At 36.6% G+C, this 23,021-nt stretch overlaps 1 protein-coding gene across 2 annotated transcripts in view; it reads left to right on the top strand.

Moving 5' to 3' along the window:
* The first annotated feature begins 17,323 nt into the window (after nt 1-17,323).
* The window catches only part of Rassf9 (Ras association domain family member 9), a 31,496-nt gene continuing 25,798 nt past the window's right edge, over nt 17,324-23,021 (top strand). Inside the window, exon 1 of one of the 2 annotated variants that reach the window (XM_087901952.1) lies at nt 17,324-17,910. In XM_087901952.1, the coding sequence (XP_087758078.1) occupies nt 17,864-17,910 (47 nt within the window). In that variant the 5' untranslated portion in view covers nt 17,324-17,863. Of the gene's footprint in view, nt 17,911-18,167; nt 18,299-23,021 lie in introns of those variants that run through there. The other variant, XM_085683439.2, reaches the window with a different exon arrangement.

Genomic DNA, 23,021 nt, shown 5'->3' with positions numbered 1-23,021 from the left:
TCCACAGAATCTGTAATTGCTCACACTGAGACTTACTTTAGTTACTGTTTATGAATAGTTTATTCCAATTTTATAAACATGTAACTCCTCCCCCCCCCTTTTTCACTTGTTTTCATGTTCCTGGGATCAAAGACAGGGACCCATGCATGTATGACAGACAAGCAATTCAGCAATGAACTACAACTCCAGGTCTCAATAAAACACCCATTTTTCCTTCTTTTTCTTCAAGACACTGCTAGTGTCTTTGATACATGATAGTTCATACTAACTTGATTCTTTTTTTGTCATTTGTTTACTACTTTCCCATGAGATCCTGATGTGAGCCCTGGATTTAAAGACTCCTTTGCTCCTTGTGGTCTTAAAATGTGCTTCTCTGATGTAATCAAATGTACATCTGTATGTATAATCACACCCATATCGTCTCTGTCAGCATCCTGTCCACAGTAAACCTTTAGACCCCAAAGTCCTTACTAGACATAGGCCCCTCTCCTTTCATTTTATTAGAAATTATGATTTCAAACAAGTCATTGATCTTAGATTATGATTTTTTTGATGGGCATACAATTAAAAGGTAGGGATGCTATCATCTGATTTTGTTTTCTTTTGTTTTGTCTTCCATTTCCAAATACTTCCGAGCTAGCAAAAGCCCATGGGAGCCCAGCTCTACCATTAAATTATGTTCCATAGCCAAATGCTTTATTTTCTTTTATTACCGCCACCCAGTTTCAAGTCAAACCTGACTCCTGATTTGTTACCATGACTTCTTGAGCATTCCTCCCTGAGTCATCCATGATCTCTTCCAATGCAGATATTGCACAGGCTATACGGTTGGTATGTAAAATATAATTCTATTCTTGTCGTTCTCTGAAAGGTTTCCTCCTGCAATAATAGGGTTCTCAGCTGACACAGAAAGCCAGAACAAGTTGAATTAAAAAGTAGAAGACCAGGTTTATTGGCAAAGCACTCTCTGGTGACTTTTCTGGCCCCCAGAGATGAGGCCAGGGAAGGGAGCAGGAGAGAAATCGCATGACCAGTCTGGAGTTAGGGGGGCCTAGATACCCTGTATAGGTAGGGTCTGAGCAGCTAGACGCTTTGGAGGAGGAGGAGCTGCCACCACCGCTATAGAGTCTGGTATTTGGAGGTTTTTCTGAGATGGTGGGGTTTAGAATGGGGCCAAACTGGAGGGGATTCCAGCAGAATAGTCTTTACTTAAAAGAATGTAACATTTTTTATTTGTACTTAGAGCAAAGTCTTGACTTCAGTCTATAGTCTAAGAGTGGGCCTTTACTTCTTTTCAGTCAGCGTATCATACGTTTCTTCTCTTCTGTGTCTAAACTTCAAACCTATTAGTTTTCTTGCTCTTTTGCACAGATGCTTAACTTCTTTTAAATAAAAAATTGAAATGAATGTCATAAAATTAGAATAGTATTTAGCAAATTCTCCCTGACGACTCACAGAGTAGAGCAATTATATCAGTCACTGTGTGATATTGGCTTCAGTAATGGGACTTACTTTGACCCATTTGAGGATGTTAGCAAAAAGAAAGAAAACTGATTTGAAATGTCTTTGAAACATCAGACTTGATTCCTTATTTTTCTACCATTGCCTAAAGAATAACTTTGATTCAATAAACTCAAGACCTAAAGAAACAGATGACCAGAGTCATTCCACCTAACATAGACCTTGCGATATGAATCCAAAGCTTCTGTGCTCAAGCTAGATTTACCTGGATTATTGAATGGTGGCAGGAACTGGTTTCATTGATTAGTTTTAAATAATTAATCTTTGGAGTCTTTTGTTACACAGCATTTTTGTAGCAATAGCTGACTAATAAGGTATCTATGTGAATCCCTCTCCATTGGTAAATATTGATAATAAAATGAATTAATGACATTCCAAACGGCCCTACCAATTACACAACTGCCATCTTTCCCTTACTTTTCAAAAAGGACATTTTATTCTCTACTCTATAAAGGGTGACTCTCACAAAAGAAATCCTTTGAGGTGATTCTTAGCTACAGGAAAAATCACGACAAAACTTTCTTTCAATGAGTCTTGAGTATTTTTTTTTAAGTTGCCGGGGACATTTTGTAACCTGCCATTGAGAACTGAGTGGGAAGAAGATATCCTAACAGCACCTGAAAATCCCCCCAATTTGATGAGTCATTTTGTACAGAGCAACTACGCAGCATTGAGTTGTCAGAGGCAAAGACAAGAGTGAACAGTCTAGGTCAGAAACAGCCGTTCCAACCAACCTCAGAGGACTAAGAAGAGCCTAAATCTGAATCTAAAATTCATTCATTAAAAATGTCTATGAGAGATATGCTGCCAGGTTAATTTGATTTCACATAACCCAGGAAAGTTTTAAATAAAATTAATAGGATGATACTATATACAGCATAAATATTTATTTTTAAAAAGACATGGCTTAAGTATGGCTAAGTGTTCTGGTTAGAGTGTTGATAAAAATGAAAATTATTTCATTGTCAAAACCAGTTAATCTTTGTTACATGAATAACACAATCTTCAAGTCTGAAATTCTTATATGAATATCTTACAGAATATATTGCTCCAATAAAGGATGAGTTAATATTTTTAACTTAAAAATGCATTCAATAAAACAATAAAATGTTTAGGTTTTAGTTCTCTTGCCATTATATTAACCATGCTTTTCTCCTTTTGTGCATATTACAGATTTTCAATGCATAAACCCTTTACGTCAGAATTCTTACTGTGCCAACTTCAATGAACTCTATAGGGTATGCTTTGCTTTACTGGGTGTAAAGTTAGCAAGTACAAATCGAGGAGATGAAGACAGTGAACTAGGAGTCTAACCTGAGGGCTAAAGAAAGAGAACGTTTCCCACTCTGTCCTCTAGGTGGAGACACCAGTTTATGGGTGACAGTGACAGCTGGGATCTCTTGCTAATAGCAGACATTTGAACATCACCGTGAGTCCTTGGCTCAGTGGATACCAGACCTGGAAAAAGTTAGGTGGACCTGGTTTTGAATTTTTATTTTTCACAGGGAGAAATGCAGGCTAGATGCTGTTCAGTATCTTTTCACACTTTAACAATGTTTGTTCCTATGGTGTTTAACTAATTTCACACCCTATCCTAAGAGTGGGTTATCATGGAACATCAGTCTAACTGTTTTGAGAAATTGACTTCCTCTGAGGGTTTCTCTCCTGCTAGTCCTGCATCCCCATAAGTTGGAGCTCATGCAAAAGGTATTGGCCATGTATTTTGTAAAACAATTTACCTTTTGGACAACTGTGTTTTATGCTTTCTTTGTAATGACGCTCTTGCTTTTGGTGTATTCTATTCTGTTGCTGTATTTTTGTATACCCAGATCTGTTAGTTTTTATATTGCAGACTCTCTACAACTCATCTTTTCTTACAATATTTAATCCTCCTTTTATTCTTTGTCTTGTCTGGCTCTGATGTGTAAAAAGAACGGTGGGCTGTGTTCCCACTCAGATCCCGGCTAGTTTACCCCCAAAATAATTACACACAAATTATATTCATTTATACACTGCCTGGCCCATTATCTGTAGTCTTTTATTGGCTAACTCTTACATATTGATTAACCTATTTCTAATAATCTGTGTAGCACCATGAGGTCGTGGCTTTCCGGGAAGATTCTAACCCACATTCATCTTGAAGAGGAGAGCCATGGCGTCTGCCCCACTGCCTTCTTCCTCCCAGCATCCTGTTCTGTCTTCCCCAGCTGCCTATATTCTGACCTATCAGGCCAAGCAGTTTTCTTTATTAATTAACCAATGAGAGTAACACATAGACCGATGACCCTCCTCCATCACTGATGTCAAGTGAAAATGGACATAAGCGATACATACTGAAGTGCTTAAGAGACTCAGTTGAGTAAGATATCCCATTTAGGACTTAAGAGAAGTATTCACATTTGCTTAGATTTTTTTCTTCCTGATAGGAAAACATACATGAGTGATTATTAATGTTAACCCTCATTAAGATGACCTTAATGATCATTTTTTAGTGTAGTTATTATGTGAGATAGCTCTCTAATGTTCTGGTAATAGCAGTTGAGATAATTTTTCAATAAGGATTTCCTTAGTTTTAGATGCATTACCACGTGATGGCTGCATACCCATCTGTGATTTGAGTTTTTTAAGAGTGTTCTCTTATAATACAGATCATTAATTAACTATAATTCTCTTCAATAATTGAGAGATATAGTACTTTTTAAGCTATATTTCTGTGGGATCTATAGCAATATTCTTTTCAATGACTATTTCTGCATTTCCCTTTATATTATCACTGAATTTTGCTAATATTTATCAATCTTATTTATCCATTCACAAAATAACTCTCAGCATTTATTTTCCCCACTATTTACTTTCTGCTGCATTAACTGCAGTTCTTAACACTGTTCTTGCTTCACTTCTTTTTATTTTACTTTAAACTGCTATTTCCTCTCTATTTTCTAGGAGTAAACCATAGAACTTTAATTCTGATAGTTTTCTCTTTTCTAAAATAAGCATTATATCTATGAGTATCTCAAGACCATGATTATAACAGTTTTTAACCATTTTGTTCATTGTCTTAATCACTCATTTATACTTGATTTATATTTGATATTTTTATCAAATATATTTTTCAATTACTAAAATATGAAATTAGAAATCTTTACTAGAAATGATTTTATAAAATTCACCAATATGGGCAAAGTAAGCACTATGCCATTGGCTTCAATGGATGAAAGAAGAAATGAAAAGAAAAAGTAGAAACACGGAGTTTAAATTTTTTTTAAAATAGCACATAGATACTTAGGCATAGATAAAAAGCAGTCATAAGAACAAAGAATGCACACTGTTTCAAAGAATATAAAAATCTCAACCCAAGTCATACACCACAAAAAGATATAAAATAAAATAAAATGAAGCAACATAATACTAACACAGTGAAGACAAAACAGAACAGAGATGACGAAAGATTATAGAAAGAACTAGGATAAAAGAAAACAATTCCAACAATGATAAGGAAATAGTTTGTAGGATTATGTAGCAGCAAATTGGATAACCTAGAAGATAAGCAATTCACTACATATATAATACTTTAACAAATAGATCATGAAATATTGAAAAGGTACTTAGACCAATAATGAGTAGGAAGAAGAATCAACAATAAAAATCTTAAAAGGTTCCCATTGAAGAAAATCCCAGAGCTTGGTGGCTCCACTGAAGAATTCTAAAAATATTTTAAAAATATTTATTTTGTCCTCAATTTCTTCCTCAAACTCAGTTTATGAGACAAGCTATACTCTGATAACAAGTCTCCATGAGGACACTTACAGATGCTAAGAATATTAAAGGTCAGTATTCCTGTAGGTATAGGTCAAACCCAACAAAACTATCAAACAAAACAATTCATTATAAAATGGATTTATCACGGAAATGCCTACATGTCATGGATTCTCTCATGGAGAGCAATTTCAGCAAGGGTTACTCACCCACCCATAGCAATCATACCACTATCACACACACAGACACACACACACACACACACACACACACACACATACACACATACACAGACACACATACACACACACACACACATACACACATACACAGACACACATACACACACACACATACACACATACACAGACACACATACACACACACACATACACACATACACAGACACACATACACACACACACACAGACACACAGACACACACACACATACACACATACACAGACACACATACACACACACATACACACATACACAGACACACATACACACACACATACACACATACACACACACACACATACACACATACACAGACACACATACACACACACACATACACAGACACACATACACACACACACACAGACACACAGACACACACACACATACACACATACACAGACACACATACACACACACATACGCACGCATCTTGACTGGTGGCTCATACTACAGTTGACAGATATGACAGCTGTGGTGGACCTCCAATGTCTTTACTTGCAGCAGTTTATATAGTAATTTCTAGCACCAAGATACCCACCAACATGGAACTCTTCTTTACTCCATTTTCATTTTCATTACTTCTTGAATCCAAGCTATGTGATGCCTACAAGAGTATGGACTTATTAACTAATCTTGGTAAAAACCTAAGGGGAATGGTAAGAGTCTGGGGTTCTGGGCAAGGGGCAACCTTTGAGATTCTATGACCAATGTCTCCTACAGAGATGCCTTATATTCAGCGCTAGAGTTTTTGATTTATGACTTTGTTTTGAAACTATATTTGGACCCAGAAACGGATTATTCTGGCAGCAGAGTTTGACACTGAACACATGACAAATGACATTATTGTAGGCATGAAAAATCCAAAGTTGACTTTTCTTTGACATTTTGTTGTTCTTTGGAAGAGAGGTGGCAAGGACTGTGGACAGAAGTGAGAGGATGTGGAGATAAGTGAAATTGGGATGTCTGATGTTAAACCCACAGAGAATCAATAAAAATTGAAAAATAAAGAAAAGAAAACTTCAAGCTACTGATTTTTGAAAGCGTCCACCAAGACTGGGAGACAAGATAGTATCTAACAAGACTGTATTTCTTATAAAGAGCCACTACAGGACCACTAGAGAAGTTGAAAGAATAAACCCTAACTGCAGTGAAGATTCCAGCATGTGATGAGTTTGAAAAACGTGGTATCCCTGCAAAGAGAGCTAGAAGCTGTATGATTAGCTGACCGATAAGAATGGTCACATAGGCAACAGCTAATATGTAAGTCCGTAGTGTGATATTGTTCAGACCCTTTCCAGCTCACTTCATACTACCCTGTGTCCTAGAAATAGGATGTGAGAATAGAGTACTTAATGTTTGCCCTCTGGCATTTTCATAATCCTCTTGTACTCTGAGCCACCTCATACTCAAATTATGCAACCCATTTTCTTCTACCATTTACAGACCAGCTTATATTAAAAGTTTGTTCTGAGTCTCTGAGAAGATTGTCAACTCCAGCTTTTTATGAATCCTTGAAGACCAGCTTTAGGATTCCCTGGATAGACTGAATACATGGCATATTCACTGACATAGGGTAGAGATGATGTTTTGGAGGCCAGGAACTTAGTAGTTTGGATACAGAATGTTCCCCAATGCCCATATGTGGATGACTTGCTCACAATTCTGTGGCACTATTGGAAGGTGGTAGAATATTTACAAAATGGATTTAGTTGATGGCCATAAGAACCTGACCAGGTTTTACTGCATCTAATCTCAGAATGAAAGGAGCTCAAAGTTGGTTAGTATTAGGGTGGAAACAAGTGGGACTTGGGAGAAGAAGGTTGGGTCATATATGTAATTCCATTATAAAGGACAATTACTGCTCCTTATGTTCTTATCTCTCTCCCTACTCCCCGGAAACAATGAGGAAAGCAGCTTTCTCTTACATATGCACACACACACACACACACACACACGCACACACGTACAACGCGCACATACACACACATGCACACACACACACACACACACACACACACATACACATGGCAGCACCTATCATGATATACTGTGTCCAAAGCAAGAGAGACAAGCAACCACGGGTAAAAAATTCTTAAACCATAAACCAAAATAAAGATTTTCCCTTATTAAGATGACCTACTTAGGTATTTTGTCACATTGGTAGAAGCTAAGAGAGTTCCTATGAAGAACCCAGGTAGACATTCTGACAAGTCTCAGTTTCACATTATGTGAAACTGAATTGAAAATTTGACAGCAATTCTCCAGAGAGTCACTTACAGGTCCTCAAGCTTCCTCATGTTGTGACCTTTTAATATCATTTCTCATGCTGTGGTGACCCCAAACTATAAAATTATTTCACTGCTACTTTGTAACTGTAATTTTGTTACTGTTCTGAATTGTAATGTAAATATCTGATTGGCAGGATCTCTGATATGCAATTCCTATGTTAAGGTTATTCAAAAACTCATGGGGGTCACAACCCACTCCTTAAGAACTTCTGCAAGAAGACTTCTAGGGCAAGATAGAAACTGCAGTCTCTCTCAATCCAACATTGAAAGTGATATACTATGTCTATCTATCAATCTATCCATCTATCTATCTATCTATCTATCTATCTATCTATCTATCTATCTATTAATCTATCTATAAACCTATCAATCATCCACCTATCTATGATGTATTTATCAATCATCTATCTATCGATCGATCGATCGATCGATCCATCGATCCATCCATCCATCCATCTATCTATCTATCTATCCATCCATCCATCTATCATCTATCTATCTATGTATCTATCTATCTATGATCTATCAAACATCTATCTATTTATCTGGATGTCTCTCCATCCATCCATCTCTCCATGCATCCATCCATCCATACATACATACATACATACATCTATCCTATCTATCTAGCTAGCTAGCTAGCTAGCTGTCATCTATGTGTTTTGATCTCTGCTCATGATCAAGGTTCCAGGCCTAACTTTGATCCATTACAAAGAAATACACTGTGCACAAAAACAGGGCAATCAGCTTCACCTATTGTATGTAACAACATGAAAGAATCCATATTTTTTATTAATGACAAAATATTAAGTACCTTTATATCTTATAGTGATCTTGTTTTTGCATCTATGACCATTGTTTTTTATTGTAATTTTTGCAACTCTTCTATGAAACAAAACCTAATTTTTTCATTGAAATTTAACTCACTGAGTACTTTGTGAAATATAACCCCATTGTTTTAAATAGAAATCTATCAATTACATTATTAAATAATTCTATTATCAGGAAACCTAGTATGCTTTTACTCTCTTCATTACCTACGCTCTACATCACCATACCAGATTATTGATTTTTTTAACCTGTCCTAGTTTCATTGCTTTATAAGCTTAGTCTCAAAAAATAAGCATTTTTGATTTCTATTTGTGATCACTGCTATCCCAATTTGAGAACCCTACAACAATGCAAACCTTAATGCTCATGTCATATGATCACATGTTATATCACTAATCTGCATTCACAAAGGTGAATTTTCTATAAATCATGGTTTCTAGATTGTATCTACTCTATCCTTCTTTACAGGCCTGTAGGGTTTTTGTTGTTGTTGTTGTTTGTTTGTTTGTTTGTTTTACTGTTGAGTCATAGTAATAACAGTACAAAGTTTGGTTTGAGTTATAATTTGATTTAAATATAATTTAAAACTCTGGTATCATATTGATCTGCTAGGGTGGTTTTACTTACTGAAAAATTGATGCTATTGAGTTCATAGGGAAGGGAAGGACTCGGGATCCTCATTCTTAGGATTCTAGCTTTAGATGTCAACTCACCTGTTTTTAATATCAGAACACAAAGAAATAGTCTTTTTTTAGTGAATACGTTAATTTAGTGCTTTAATAGAGAATATAGTTGGTGTTTGATGGGCATATTACTCTGGTTCATCACAAGACACACACAGGGTGGCTAAACGACCTAAAATTTACATTCATACCATTTTGGAAGCTACTAATTCATAACCACAGTACCTAAAATTCCAGTTTCTCATTATGACACTCTTTCTAGGTTATAGGCATATTACTGTTTTGTACTCATATCACACAAACTTTCATCTGAGTCATACATAGTGAGAAAAAATGGGTATCCTTTTTTCTTTTTGTAGGAACCTTATCTGTTTGAAAACCCATTCTTGTGTTTCCTTTAAACTTAACTATTTCCTTCATGAACCTGTCTCCACAAACAACATTGGTGGTTAAACTTTCTCTATCTGATTTTAGACTGAGGCACAATCCAGCCCATAATAATTTATTTTTTAGACCTTTGATATACACAAGACTAGCATGTTTCCAGAGCAAAAGGAATAAAAATTTTCACAGTTTTGAATTCACAAAACATAACATGCATTTTATAAAACTGTTCCCAACCTACTCTAAAGAAGAGAAGTATCAACTAATGAAAAACTTTCAGCCATAGTATAGGTGATTTATTATACAGTTGATAACACGTATATAATAGCACCCCTCAGTTACATGACTTCCCTCTATCCTGAAAAAGTTTGATTCTTTCCCTTCTCTTTATCAAAAATCCACTTTACCGAGAGAGCTCAACTCAAGGAATGGTCTTTTATATAATGCTCCCCTTTGACACACAACTTTGTAAGTTGGCATTATGCTTCTTCTTCATTGTAGGATATTTTAACATAGTGCTTTCGTACTGCATATATATGATAAGCGTTTGTTTTGTCAAAGAACAAATTAGTTTCAAGGCTTGCTGTCTGCCAAACGTGAGACAAACATCAATGGGGAGGAATGATCATCGTCAACCAAGTTATGATTCTGTTTGCATCGTCTTTGTACTAACATGTTAACCACTCTTACCATTAGCTACAATCATCATATTTAAAACCATTAGCATTTTCCTTTGTACATTTTCTTCAAGTTCAGTCACATCCTACTTTACATTCCAACCAGAATAATACTTTTTAACAGGAAGAAAATGAGATGTAAAGTCTTTAATTTTCTGTTAAGATTTGAAGCAACCCCATGGGTTTAAAATCAAGAGATGGTAATCCCCTGTAAAACTTTCAAATGCTATGAATTGTAAACAAACTTGAATCCTTACTCTAATCTACAGATAGAAGTGACTGGCATTCTGATTTTCTTCCTGAATCTGATGCAATACCCTGATATCAATTCTCTGCTACAAATATCAGTTATTATGTAGTAGGTAAAGAAGCATTTTACCAGGTGTGATAGGCATATATTAATCCCAGAACTCATAGGTTAGGGCAGGAAGTTGGTGAATTATAGGCCTACAAGTTTGAGGCCATCCTGGATTATTATATTGAATCTCTGGGTAACAGATATTGAACTTGCTTGTATCAAACAGAACACAGGGCTTAGGTTATAACTCAGTGGTATAGCGCTTACTTAACATGCATAAGACCCTAAATTTGATCCCTAGCATATAAAAAAAAGGTCCTACCAAATAATATCTGAAAATATATGGATTCTTATTTCTTTGAATATTCATCCCTTATTCATTAAAAAGAGTTATGTATCTTAAAATTAGTCTAACCCCTCAGATTTGAATACTTTTCTATTATTAAGTTTACGTATGCCACAACTCTCTACAAAACATTATTTATTTTGCAAAAAATAGTTGTAGCGCCTCATGATTTCCTGATGTTTTGCTTTGAAATGAATATATCAAGAGAGTCGTATTTCAACTCTAAAATTATGAGAAATTTATCAATAAATGTATTCCTTTCTAGATTCAGCACTCATAGAAGAAGCATGAATCCTTACAGGAATAAATTCTATCTCTTTCATCGGTAGACTTTAGTTTTGTTTATTTATTTATCTGTTTATTCATTTTGTCATGGTGGATGACTTCCAAATAGAAAATAGCCTATACAGTCTGTTTTGTGCAGGAGAAACTGCTGAACAAGTGCTCTCATTGCTGGGTCCCATAGTCTTTATTTGTACAGTGAAAAACTGTAGGTTGAATATCTATATTTCTTAGAAGAATTCGAAAATCACCTTGAACTTTATCATGGTTTTGAATCATTATCCAGTTGACCAATGACTCACTTTTCATTGAAATTTTATGGTAATATATGACAGGATTGTCCTTCTTGGTGACCAACCTTGGACAAAATAAGGTGACAAATACATTGATACCTGTACTGCACAGAGTATTACAACATTGCTTACTGCGGATAAATGCATTTTGGGGACACTGACATATACATATGCCTTTTAAAGTTTTTGTTCAAGTACCAGTTTTCCTAACTTTCAAAACTTTCCCTGAGGTTGAGCAATGTCTACTTGTAGCCAGCCTTATATAGACTTGTCACTTTATCTCATTAAAGTTAATAACAGCCGTGACTACTTAGTGAAAACATTTGGCCTTTTATTTAGGTCACAGGTATCTGGCCAACACCCAGCCAGTCAGCTATTCAAGCACCGAGTTTAATTAATTAAAAGCTATTTTTAATGGAAACACCCATTGAAGCAGGGTGACTAATTATATACCCCGACTATATAAGCCCTACAAAGCTTAGGAGTGTCTTCATAGGCTTTTATGGGGAATCAGAAGAACATGGCCACCATAAGGTCTTTTAGCTGAAATGAACTCTCAGCTTCTGCTCTTGGTCCACAGCATTCCAGGTTGGTATTCATTCCTGGTGAAAACCTCTCAAGGCATTTCGCAAGCCTTGCCACTCTCATAGGATTTAAACTGTTTTGTGGGCAAAGCCACATCCATTCCAGGTTTTAGACACACTTTCTGTAAGCATGGTCAGGTCAGAGGCAGGGAAGAACTGTAGATGACAGACATTCACTGGGAAACAGCCCCAGCAACCGTGTATGGACTCTAGAATTAGGCTACACTCTTTATTACCCACAAACCTGCATGGATTTTTGTTCGTTCTTCTGTAGACAGCGCTGTTTTGTCCCATGTCACTTTATCTGCCACATCCCGGTAGTCTGAAGACCCACACACTGGCTTTCCTGTCACCCATCTGACAGGCTTGAATCATTTCTGCTCCTTTCTCTCTTGTCCAAACAAAAGGTTGCATATTTCATTATTTCCCTCTTAGTTTGAGAATAGTGTTTTCAGAAAGCCAGATGGACTGATTGGTTTTCACAAGTTACCTAGTGTGCTCTTTCTTCGTAGATCACCATGTAAGCAGTGTCAAATTGGCTCACAGTCACTTGTGTGTAATCCCCAGACTTAGAACTTCGATTCTGCTGTTCTTTTTAACACAGGCCCCAGGGAAAACTGGCTCATCCCAACACAGATGCTTCTGATAAAATACACCAGTACGCCAATTTAATTGTTAAAATGTGAAGAGAAAATGACTAGTACCAAAAAATTATAAAACATCTACATAAACTACGTTTTAAAGAAAAACTTCCCCTTAAATTTGCATGTCATAAGGGAGTTGGAATACATTATTATTCCTTTTTTTTTCATTTTCCAGAGCAGAAAATCGAGGCTCTGATTAGTTAACAATTACCTACAGTCTCTTAACGGAAACATAAAGAGTTGTGATACAGAGTTCAGCATAGTTAGAACACAGAACACGGAAACTTTAATGTCTATGTGGCTCAGTGAAGTCATGCATGCTACAGTTAAGGAAACTCAGTAATAACAACCCACAATGCCAGGATAGACAGCTGATTATATAAGAGTTTAGAACAATTTAAATTGATAGTGATCGTGGTATCCATTCTTTTTTATTTTAATTGTTGTGTATCTTTAAGATATATAACAGATTAGGAACATGTACTTAGAGTATTTGCTATAATGAAATGAATTAGCAAATACAGCATTTTTTGTATGATAAGAAAACCATGACATCATTTGTATTAAAATTAAGATTTTTGGAAACACATGTATTTTCTTATGGCAAGAACAATTATTAAGCAAAGTCCTGGAATTTAGTGCTTGATTCACGTGGCCTTCTTGTTGTACATTAGCTCTTTGAATTTGCTGCTTTGGATTCTTAGTCTTGCATTTCCCCAATCCCTCTCTGTCTCCTGACACTGGTGCAGAGAATAGTATTTTCAAAAGATTAGCTTTCTAATGTACTAGAGGAGAAAGGTAACTGAGGTGTTGACATAAATGGCTAAGAGTATGTGCCAAGGATCTACCCCACATTATCTGCATGCAAAGAGCAGTTCAAACTGTCTTGGAATTTACTTGTCAGCCAGAGAATGAGACCTCACAATATCAATTGAACTTAGTTCTACACTTTAAAAATGAACTGTACCAACAATGGTTCATATATTTCTTGTTTGTAGCTTACAAGGTAGGTTTTTTTTTTTTCTGTCCAAGTGTTTTGTCAGTTTTTGTCTTTTGGCAGCAATTGAAACACAGATAAAATAATATTCATCTGTTAGTGTAAATATTCATTTTTTCATTATTAAGTTCAATGTCATCTATGTTGATGTTCAATTTATAATCTAAACATGGAAGATAAGGTATTAGTTACTTCTGTATGATTGTCAACAAGTAACTAACATTATAGCTCCCTAGAGTGAAGACTGATTTGGACTCAAACTTCAGAGAAAGTTCAGTCCATCATCACGGAGTAGAAGGCAGAAGCATTCAGAACACAGTTGGTGCTGGTCACATCATGGGCGGGGCCTAGAAGCAGAACACGGATGGAAACTAGGGGTGGATATAACCTTTAAAGTCTATCTCTACTGACTTACTTCTACCAGGGAAACCCATGTAAAGATTATAGAGCCATTTCCAATCACAGAAAGCATGTACTTTCTATTTGGGTCAATTTTGTACTCATAGAAAGAATGAACATACTAGACACCATCTACCATCATAATCATTTGGATTGCTCCTGAGCAAAAATCATTTACAGCTTGTATATATTTTGTCTAATAATTTAGCATCAGTTTCATGCTACCCAATAAAAAGTATAAAAATGTATTGTTCAGATGCTCAGATAATCTGTATAAACTCAAATAATAGCAATAAGAATAATTACTGATAGACAAGCATTCTATTATATCATTGGAAGGACAAGGAGTTTGCCTTATTTTCAATTTTGGGATAAGTCTGGGGGAAAAGGCACTTAGGCTAATACTAGCTGTCAAAGTTAATGTACATTATTTCATGTACTTAGCAAAATAAATGTCACCGAGCATTAGCTCTTTTCTGAAACATTTTTTCTTGGGAAAACTTCTGATAATAAATTGGCTTCAATGTTCAATATTTTGCAGGTTATTGTGGTACAAAGTCAAGCTCATTCATAAAATTACACATCCATTTATACTACTCATATAGATTATGATTGGAATTTTAAATAGCAAACAAATTTACAAAATCAAAGTAAAAGTCACCTTTACTATTATCTACAGAATATCTTCTCCATGAATCAGATATTATAAAGCATAGTTTTGTTATTGTCTTTTAGCATCAGGGTTAGAGTTGTTGCTTCCTAATTTTTTTTTTTATTTAAGTACTAGGGCCCATGTTTTGAATTTCTTTTAGCTTTTAATAACTAAGGGATGGTACCATTTTGCCCTTTTCCTCAGCTTTATTGACATATAATTGACAAATAAAAACACATTTGTTTAATGTATGCAAACCTCTCTGTGTTTAACTCTCACACATGAAAGAGCTTGTCATGAATAGTATTCATAGACTATTTTATGTGATAAATAATAATATGTTAAAGGCAACTCATTTGTGATTACTTGAAAGTAGCATAAAGGTTAGGCTAGTAAAGGTGTAATGCTGTTTCCTCTTCCACCATGAAAAGTCGTTATTAAAACTATAGTGTGCATACATAAGTCTACAGATATTGATAGCACAAGTAGGGGACCAGAATTAAAGAATCTACGGAGACAATAGAAAATGCAAAACTCACTGCAAATTGACAAAATTATTACTGAAAAGTTGCTGCACCCCAATAAGCCTCTCTTCTGAGGCAATAGTACAAATCAGACCAAATCAATCTGAATTAGACAAAGCCCAGGTTTAATAGATACAAATGTTCCCGGATAATCTTACCAAGCCCCCCAGAGAGGAGACAGGAAAGGAAGAGCAAATACCAAGTGATTTTTTTTTCTCTGGGGTGCAGTTTAAATGCGCTGTGGGAGTGGGGTTGAGCATCTCTGGGAAGGGGGTCATCATTTGGTGGACTTTCTTCCTGGCTGAGTCTGAACTGAGACAACTCCCAAGGGTGGGGGCTTGGGATTGAACTTCCACAAGAACAATTACATAAATATATTAACATCTAAGCTATAGAAACTCAGTTTTGAATGACTTAGAGAAACTATATAAACTTTCCTAATGACTTAAATCACTTTATGTGTTAACAAATGAAGGAAACAGAAGAATACTCCAGATTATGTGACTTTTATTACAAAGAAAGTGCATATATATGTGTGTGTGTGTTTGTGCAGTGAAGAGTACACATGTATTTGTATGCAGAGAGAAATAAAACATACAATTGGCACCTTTATTATTGTAAAAGTTTTTTCTAGCATTTAAAGATGATTATATATTCTAAAACAGTTCTTCCGGGGATGTACAATGTGATCAAATTATAATACCGTGTAGTATAATTTTTAAATTTATAATGGTTCGGGGGCATATGCATAATTTATATAAGTTTACGAAGAAAAATAGAATTTTAATCAACATAAAACATAAACATAGTATATTGATGAAGTTATGACTACGTGATGAAAAATGGTTCCTCTGAGCATTAGGAAATCCAGAACACTGTTTAAAAGAAAAAAAAATGACCCCTTGAAAATCATGTCTCCCCTGCTGTTCCTGGCAACCAGGCCAGACATTCAGAGAAATCTGGGCTGTGTGTTTTGCTGGGATACAAGGCAGCCCCAGCCTGAAAAGGGAAGTGGTGAAGTTCCTTGCTTTCTGCTCCCTCCCTCATCACCCCCCTCTCTCTCACCCCCACCCCAACCATCACCCAAACCTGTGATTAGGTGCTGGGTTGTGCTTGGGTGAGTGATTGTTGGTGGAGAGTTGAAACTGAATACCCAGAAGGCCCCTGGGTAAATCCTCCAGCACCCCAGTTCCCCCAAACACACACACACACACACACACACACACACACACACACACACACACACACATAGACACACACACACACACACACACAGACACACACACTTTTCCTCCTGTTGATCCTGAGCCGCTGCCCACTCTCTCTTAGCCCCCAGGCAGGTCAAGGGTTCGAGTTTTTCCACATACACACACAGTTTGGTCATAATCTCCCTAATTTCTTTCTAGCTTTTTAGTTCCAGAACCCCCCTCAACTGTTGTATAGTTAAAGGCGGTGGCAAACAGCTCACTTTTCCTATGACACTCCCAAGGTCCCGCGGGCACAGTAAGTGATCACACAGGCTGATGGATGTCAGCATTCCTAGGGGTCAGCCAGAGACCCAGGAGGAATCATAGGCAAGGCAGGTATTGCTAGTTTTGCAGTCCTTGTAGAAGATTCGTTTGAGAGTGCACAGGGGGAGTCGAGTTGAGAGAGACGTTCTTAAAATGGAGAACCAGGGAACTTGATTTCCTGGTAGCTGCATTCCTCAACTGGCTTTTAACCTTACGCGCATTCAGGGCAGGGGAGGGTTTTTATTTTGCGTGTAGGGAGTCCGTAGGGAAAGCATTCTTGGCCCTCATTCCTGTTTGCCAGGATCAGATTACTTTTTACAGACTGGAGCTGGCTGGCAGGAGGCGGCTGCGGGTGGGTGGGAAGGGTTGGGGAAGGGTGGGGGTTAGTTTAAAATCTTTTATGTGTGTACACCTTGTGTGGTTGGGTGTGGAAAGCAGGAAAAGGGGGGTTTCCAAGTCGAGTGAAATTCCCATCCTATGGCTATTACCACGCCTGTAGGGTTGGCAGGTTTTAGAGGTTAGGTAGTCGGCAAAAAAAAAAAAAAAAAAAAAAAGCGCTCCAAAACACAATAGAGTTAACCCCCCTCCCCTCCCTGCCTCTTTCTTCTACTCTCCCTCTTCCCCTCTCTCTCTCCACCTCTCTCATTCTTCTCTCTCTGGTTTTTCTGCTTCCAAACAAACACCTTCTTCCAGGCTGAAGTTGGGCTGGTCTCCCTAGGAGCAGCAGCCACAACAATCCCGCAGTTCAAAGTTAGGCAGCAATTACACAACTTCCAGCAACTCTCTCAGCCGGCTGCTAATGAGCTGAAAGCCAGGAACATCTGAGGAGGTGAAAAGGAAGAGTCCAGCCCTCCTCCTTTCACCGGAGGGATCCAGGCACCCCTCCCCAGACCCAGATCACTTTTCTTAAGGACTGTGTTTTCTTTGCTTGCCTTGCCGGACAGACCATGGCTCCCTTTGGAAGAAACTTATTGAAGACGCGACATAAGAACAGGTAAAAAGTTTGTGTGTGTGTGTGTGTGTGTGTGTGTGTGTGTTGGGACTCAGTTTCCTAAGTGTGAAAATATGTTTCTTTGCACTTCGATTCAGATGAAAACTGTTTTGAAAGCACAAAGCCCGGAGGAGTCAGGTCTAGAATGAAGAGCCAGCTCTTCAGAATCTATGTTCTGTATTGATGGCAATGATACAAGGATCATGGGAAATCATGACCGATTTTAACTCTCTTTTCCCTTTATCGCAGTCTGAGTTCACTACAGACACCAACATTTTCTCTTTAATTTATCCTGACCTTTGCGGGAGAGAAGAATAACAAGATATATAATTTGTTTAAACACGGGTTTAGAATATTCACTGCTTGAAAAAGCTTCAGACTTTGATAAGATGTAAGTAGAATTTCTCGCCACTTGTTAGGGGTAAAAAGTAAGATGCTGATATCGTCTGGAAACAATGCTTTGGTTTTCCTGAGAGTGGGGCATACCGAAGGTCTGGAAAGTTCCCAAGTGAAACCATTCCCATGAGGAGATTTTTATGAACTTTAGGTGACTTAGGCATTCAAAGAGGAGTCAAACAGCTGAGTGCCTAAGATCTTTATGATTTACCACTTTACACTTTACCTTGACTTCATACCTCAAGTCAGCATTAACTCTGGTTTAAATACATATATTTACACCGAAGATGATGAGAGGGGATAGGGAGAGCAAGGGATTGAATTTGAGATAATGGGATAATATCCATATTTATATTTTAGTACTATAAACTATTTTATTTATGTCTCATATATTACATTTAATGCAAACAGCAGAAGGATAATTTTTGAAGGCTTTATATATCTTAATTTATTTCTTTTGGCGTAGGGGCTTTCCAAACACTCTCCTCTCCATTATGCCTGTTTGCGCTTGTCATAATTTGCTTAGCGTAAATTTTAAACGGATACAATTACAAGGTAGGAAATGATATAATTATTTTAAAGCGTCTGCGTGAAAACATAGTGATACAACTTTAAAGTAATTCTTCATACTTTATTTCAAACGTAAATATCTACTTCGTCTATTCTGTTTTTAACCCTCTCTAAATATTTCAATGACTTAGTTGACTAAATTTCTTGGAGAAACAAAAAAAAAAAGCCATCTTAGGTACTCTAAAGCTTTCTAAAGGACTTTATTTGCTAATAGCTCAATACTTTATGCTAAATGTGGTACTTGTGAATTAAGTATGCTTTATAAAATGTTAAGGGAAGACAATAACAGTGTATTTTAAAAGCTAGCGATGCATGTTAAACTAGATTTGTGGTATTAAAAGTGGCAAGGTATATGAAAATACCCCCAGAAAACCCACCCAAGCTGTCCACCCCCAATTCTGTTGTTTCAAAGCGAATTTTTCTAGTGCCACTAACTGTAGCGATTTTGCATTTCTTAGATCACTATGAGATTGTTTGAAAAGTATTCTGGAAAGGCTTAGCGTTTTGGCAAACAAGTTGTGCTTCTGGCAATCAAGTCTTCTCTTCAGAATTGTTGTGTGTGGTGAAGTTTTTCTTAAACCAATTCAAGAACGCCATCACTGCACTGGCATGCTATCTAACAGTGCCCTGAGCCCTTGAGAGCTCCCCTGCGGTCGCTTATCAACGTGCATAGTCCATTTTCACCTTGTGGCTTTTGTGACTGCACCTTCTGCTCTGCCCATAAAACTAGCAGCCATTCAAGGGACCTACAGGAACAACTTTAGCATGATATTTTAAGTGCAAAATTGTGATCAAGAGGTACGAATGACAGACAAAACTGGAAGTTTACCAGCATTTCATGTTTCTCTGAGAGAGCAGGTGTTGCTAAGGGTCATGGTTATTAGGACCTCCATTTGAGGGCATGAGCAGAGGCGGTAACAGGGAGGATGTGCTTAAGCTATTCGGGTAGGACTGGGTTGCTTCCTTTTGCAGATTTTTGCTTTTTTTTTTTTTTTTTGGCTTGGAGATGGAGGGTGAGAGAGAGAGAGAGAGAGAGAGAGAGAGAGAGAGAGAACATAGCTAAGGACAATAACATAAAAGTATGAGTATATATGAGTGTTCGAAACTGAGAACTCAATAAGTCACATTGGGCATTGAAACAGAATAATGGGGCAATTTATATGAGGTCTTGTTAATGGAGTTCATCCGTAGAGCACCTCAAGATGAAACAACAGATGAAAAAGAGTTTTAGGGTTCAGTTCATCTGTTTCATTGACCAGGATCTATGTGGTTTAGACAACCCCACTTCATCAGCAAAACAAGAAGTCTTTTCACTAAGTGATGAGTCAGTCAGCTGCTTAGTAGAGATGTGATTGGTAATACTTGTCTTATAAGAACTAACTGATTCGTTGAAATATATTCTATGAGATACACATTTGTGGGTACAGGAATATGTGTATAAACAATTTATCAAGCAGAAGGATGAATTTGAGTAGCACATTTGTGTGTCATATGACCTCTAACTATTCTTGAAGTTTGCAATTACAGAATTTTGACCAAGTTCACATATTAATCTTAAGTTTTGCATAACTTGTCGCTTTTTCTTCACTGTTGTGGTGGTGTTAAATCAACCAAGACTGTCTGATATGAGCCAGGCCTGGAGCAGCTCGGAATAAATATATATCTGAGAGTTTCAAACATAAACATCATGTAAACGGAGCTGCATAGGACAAGGCATAATAACATTTAGCTAACGAGCTGTGGAGTGAGGAGGGTGGAGTCATATCTGTCTAGACACCATTATGTGTCCAGGCCTGGGAGAGTGCCTGGCATATTGTAGACCTGTAATACAGTTGTTTGTTTAGTTTTCTGTACTAAGTTATAATTTCTCCGCAACCCAGAAAGACTGTCATTACATTATTCCTTCTTTGTCATGTGATGCAAGCCAGAGTTGCTCAAAACTCAATACTCAAGAGAAACCAATTGACATTGAATACGATCAAAACCACGACGAGATAGCCAAGTTATTTTATAGATTCAGACCCAAAGCTATTCCTCTTCTACCAGATAACTCATCACAAGTGGAATGAAAGCTTTCATTAAAATGCTTGGCAAGTTTTGTTTAGAAAATTCAAAAATACTACAAGGCAACGAACATTTCGGGTTTTTAACTCTAACCTTTCATGTAAATGGAAGAGAGCCAGTCTGAAAGTTTTAATGATTATAATTAGCATTAATCTGCTCAAATGTTCTAATTGTATATTTAATTAGAAGAGTACCGTTTTCAAAGTACCTCGTGTTCTCGGGGAATGAATTGTTTATTGTGGCTCCAAAATAATAAGATAGACTGTGACTGAAACTGACAGGATCCTGGATATTGTTGCACATTTTGCTAATAAGACTTTTGTTCAATGTAACTAAAAATGAAAAAAAAAATCGAGATTGCTTTTTTCTTTCTTTCCTTCTTTCCTTCTTTTTTCCTTTCTTTTCTCTCTCTCTCTCTCTCTCTCTCTCTCTCTCTCTCTCTCTCTCTCTCTCTCTCTCTCTTGTTTACCAAACAAACCATTCAGCTTTTTAAGGTGTATGCTAATGGTTACTAGGCAACCATTTTTTTTCTCACATAAAAGGTAAGGAGTAAATCACAAAACACGGATCCATTTGATATTCTTATAAACTTTCAGTGATTAAACTTAGGTTTTTAAATATATATTTAGCTATTTATAAAGACATTTGTGACTGTGATAGCCTTTGTATTGGTTTACACCCTCAACTCAGTATTTTTCATAAATTAATATAATTAACTATTAATTTAGAACATTCATAAAAGTTTGAAGAACTACTGACATTGCAAGGTTAAATTGGGATGTTTAATTAGGAAATATAACTCTTTTGTTTTGCTTAAAACAGCCTCACTGTGCTTCAAAACCACACTGGCCTTCAGCTTATGACTCTCCTGCCTCTGCTTCCTGAGAGTTGAAGTAATAAGCATATGCCATCCAAACTTGTACAAGACATGATTTCTTTATGTATTAATTAATAACATTCAGGGAAATGGTATTGGTTGCAACTTTCACCAATTTTTACCTCCGTTGAGGGTGTCGGTCTGTCATGGGCTATACAGACAACTTTTTTTTTTCTTTTTCTTTTCTTTTCTTTTCTTTTCTTTCTGTTTTTTTTTTGTGGATCCTAAATAAAAGGGTTCCAGAAAATGTACCTGTAATGAATATATTTGAAACAGTACAGTTCCCCTCACATTTAAGTCATTTTTAAAGCATTGACATTCATGTTAGTGTTGTGTGGTTACAATTTACCTGGCTGTATTTTATTTTATTTTTTAACAAGCACACGTATCATAAATAAACCTTGTTAACTATTTCATCAAAAAGAAGAATTTGGTATTATGGTTAGAGTCAAAGATTTTGGCAAGAAGACTGTCTCCTTTCTGTGATTAGAAAATATCAGGTACTATTTTCTGTAACTTCAAGTGGAGATTCAAACTGGTCACAAACTTGGTTTGAGAATTGCCAGATTTTTTTTTGAGTTTGTAAATGCTTGCCATCCTCTGAGTTTCTGAAAAGACTTCTCTTGATTATACCTGGGTCCTTAAGTGGTTGTCAGTTGGCAGCAAACAACCCATTAGGAACAATGACTGGAATGCTTTATCCCTGGCAAAAAATTGGCAGAGGTGAAACTGAGCTCCAGGTTAAAACTTGCATTGATTGGGGGAGGGGGTAAAAGTCAACTTAGCCAGCCTAGCATTTATGGTGTAATATGTTGCAGTAGGCATCATACCAACAAGTGGCACACGCCAGTGAGAGCAGCTCTTGAACAAAAACTGTTTTGAAGCAAGTCAAGCAACTTCTAACTGAATAACAATTTAATTTAGAAAATGTCTTGATCAGTTTGACTGGTTAACAGAGCATTTTAAGTGTATTGGATGTACAGTTCTAGAGGAGCTAACAACAGCTCTGAGCATTCACAGAAGTTAACTCTATTATATAATATTATATATATATATATATTTATACATTGAAAAACATATTGACATATGGGTTATGAGTTTACTTCTTCTGGGTACATATGGGCTTATGACCTTGACAAGGCATCTGTCTTTTGCATGTTCATCTTCTAAAATGAGCTCTAATAATAACTGTACTTCAAACATGACA

Source organism: Myodes glareolus, chromosome 26 (genome assembly GCF_982192425.1).
Source record: "Myodes glareolus chromosome 26, mMyoGla1.1, whole genome shotgun sequence".
NCBI classification, from domain to species: domain Eukaryota; kingdom Metazoa; phylum Chordata; class Mammalia; order Rodentia; family Cricetidae; genus Myodes; species Myodes glareolus.
Note: the sequence above shows the minus strand (reverse complement) of the source record. Positions and strands in the feature narration are given on the sequence as shown.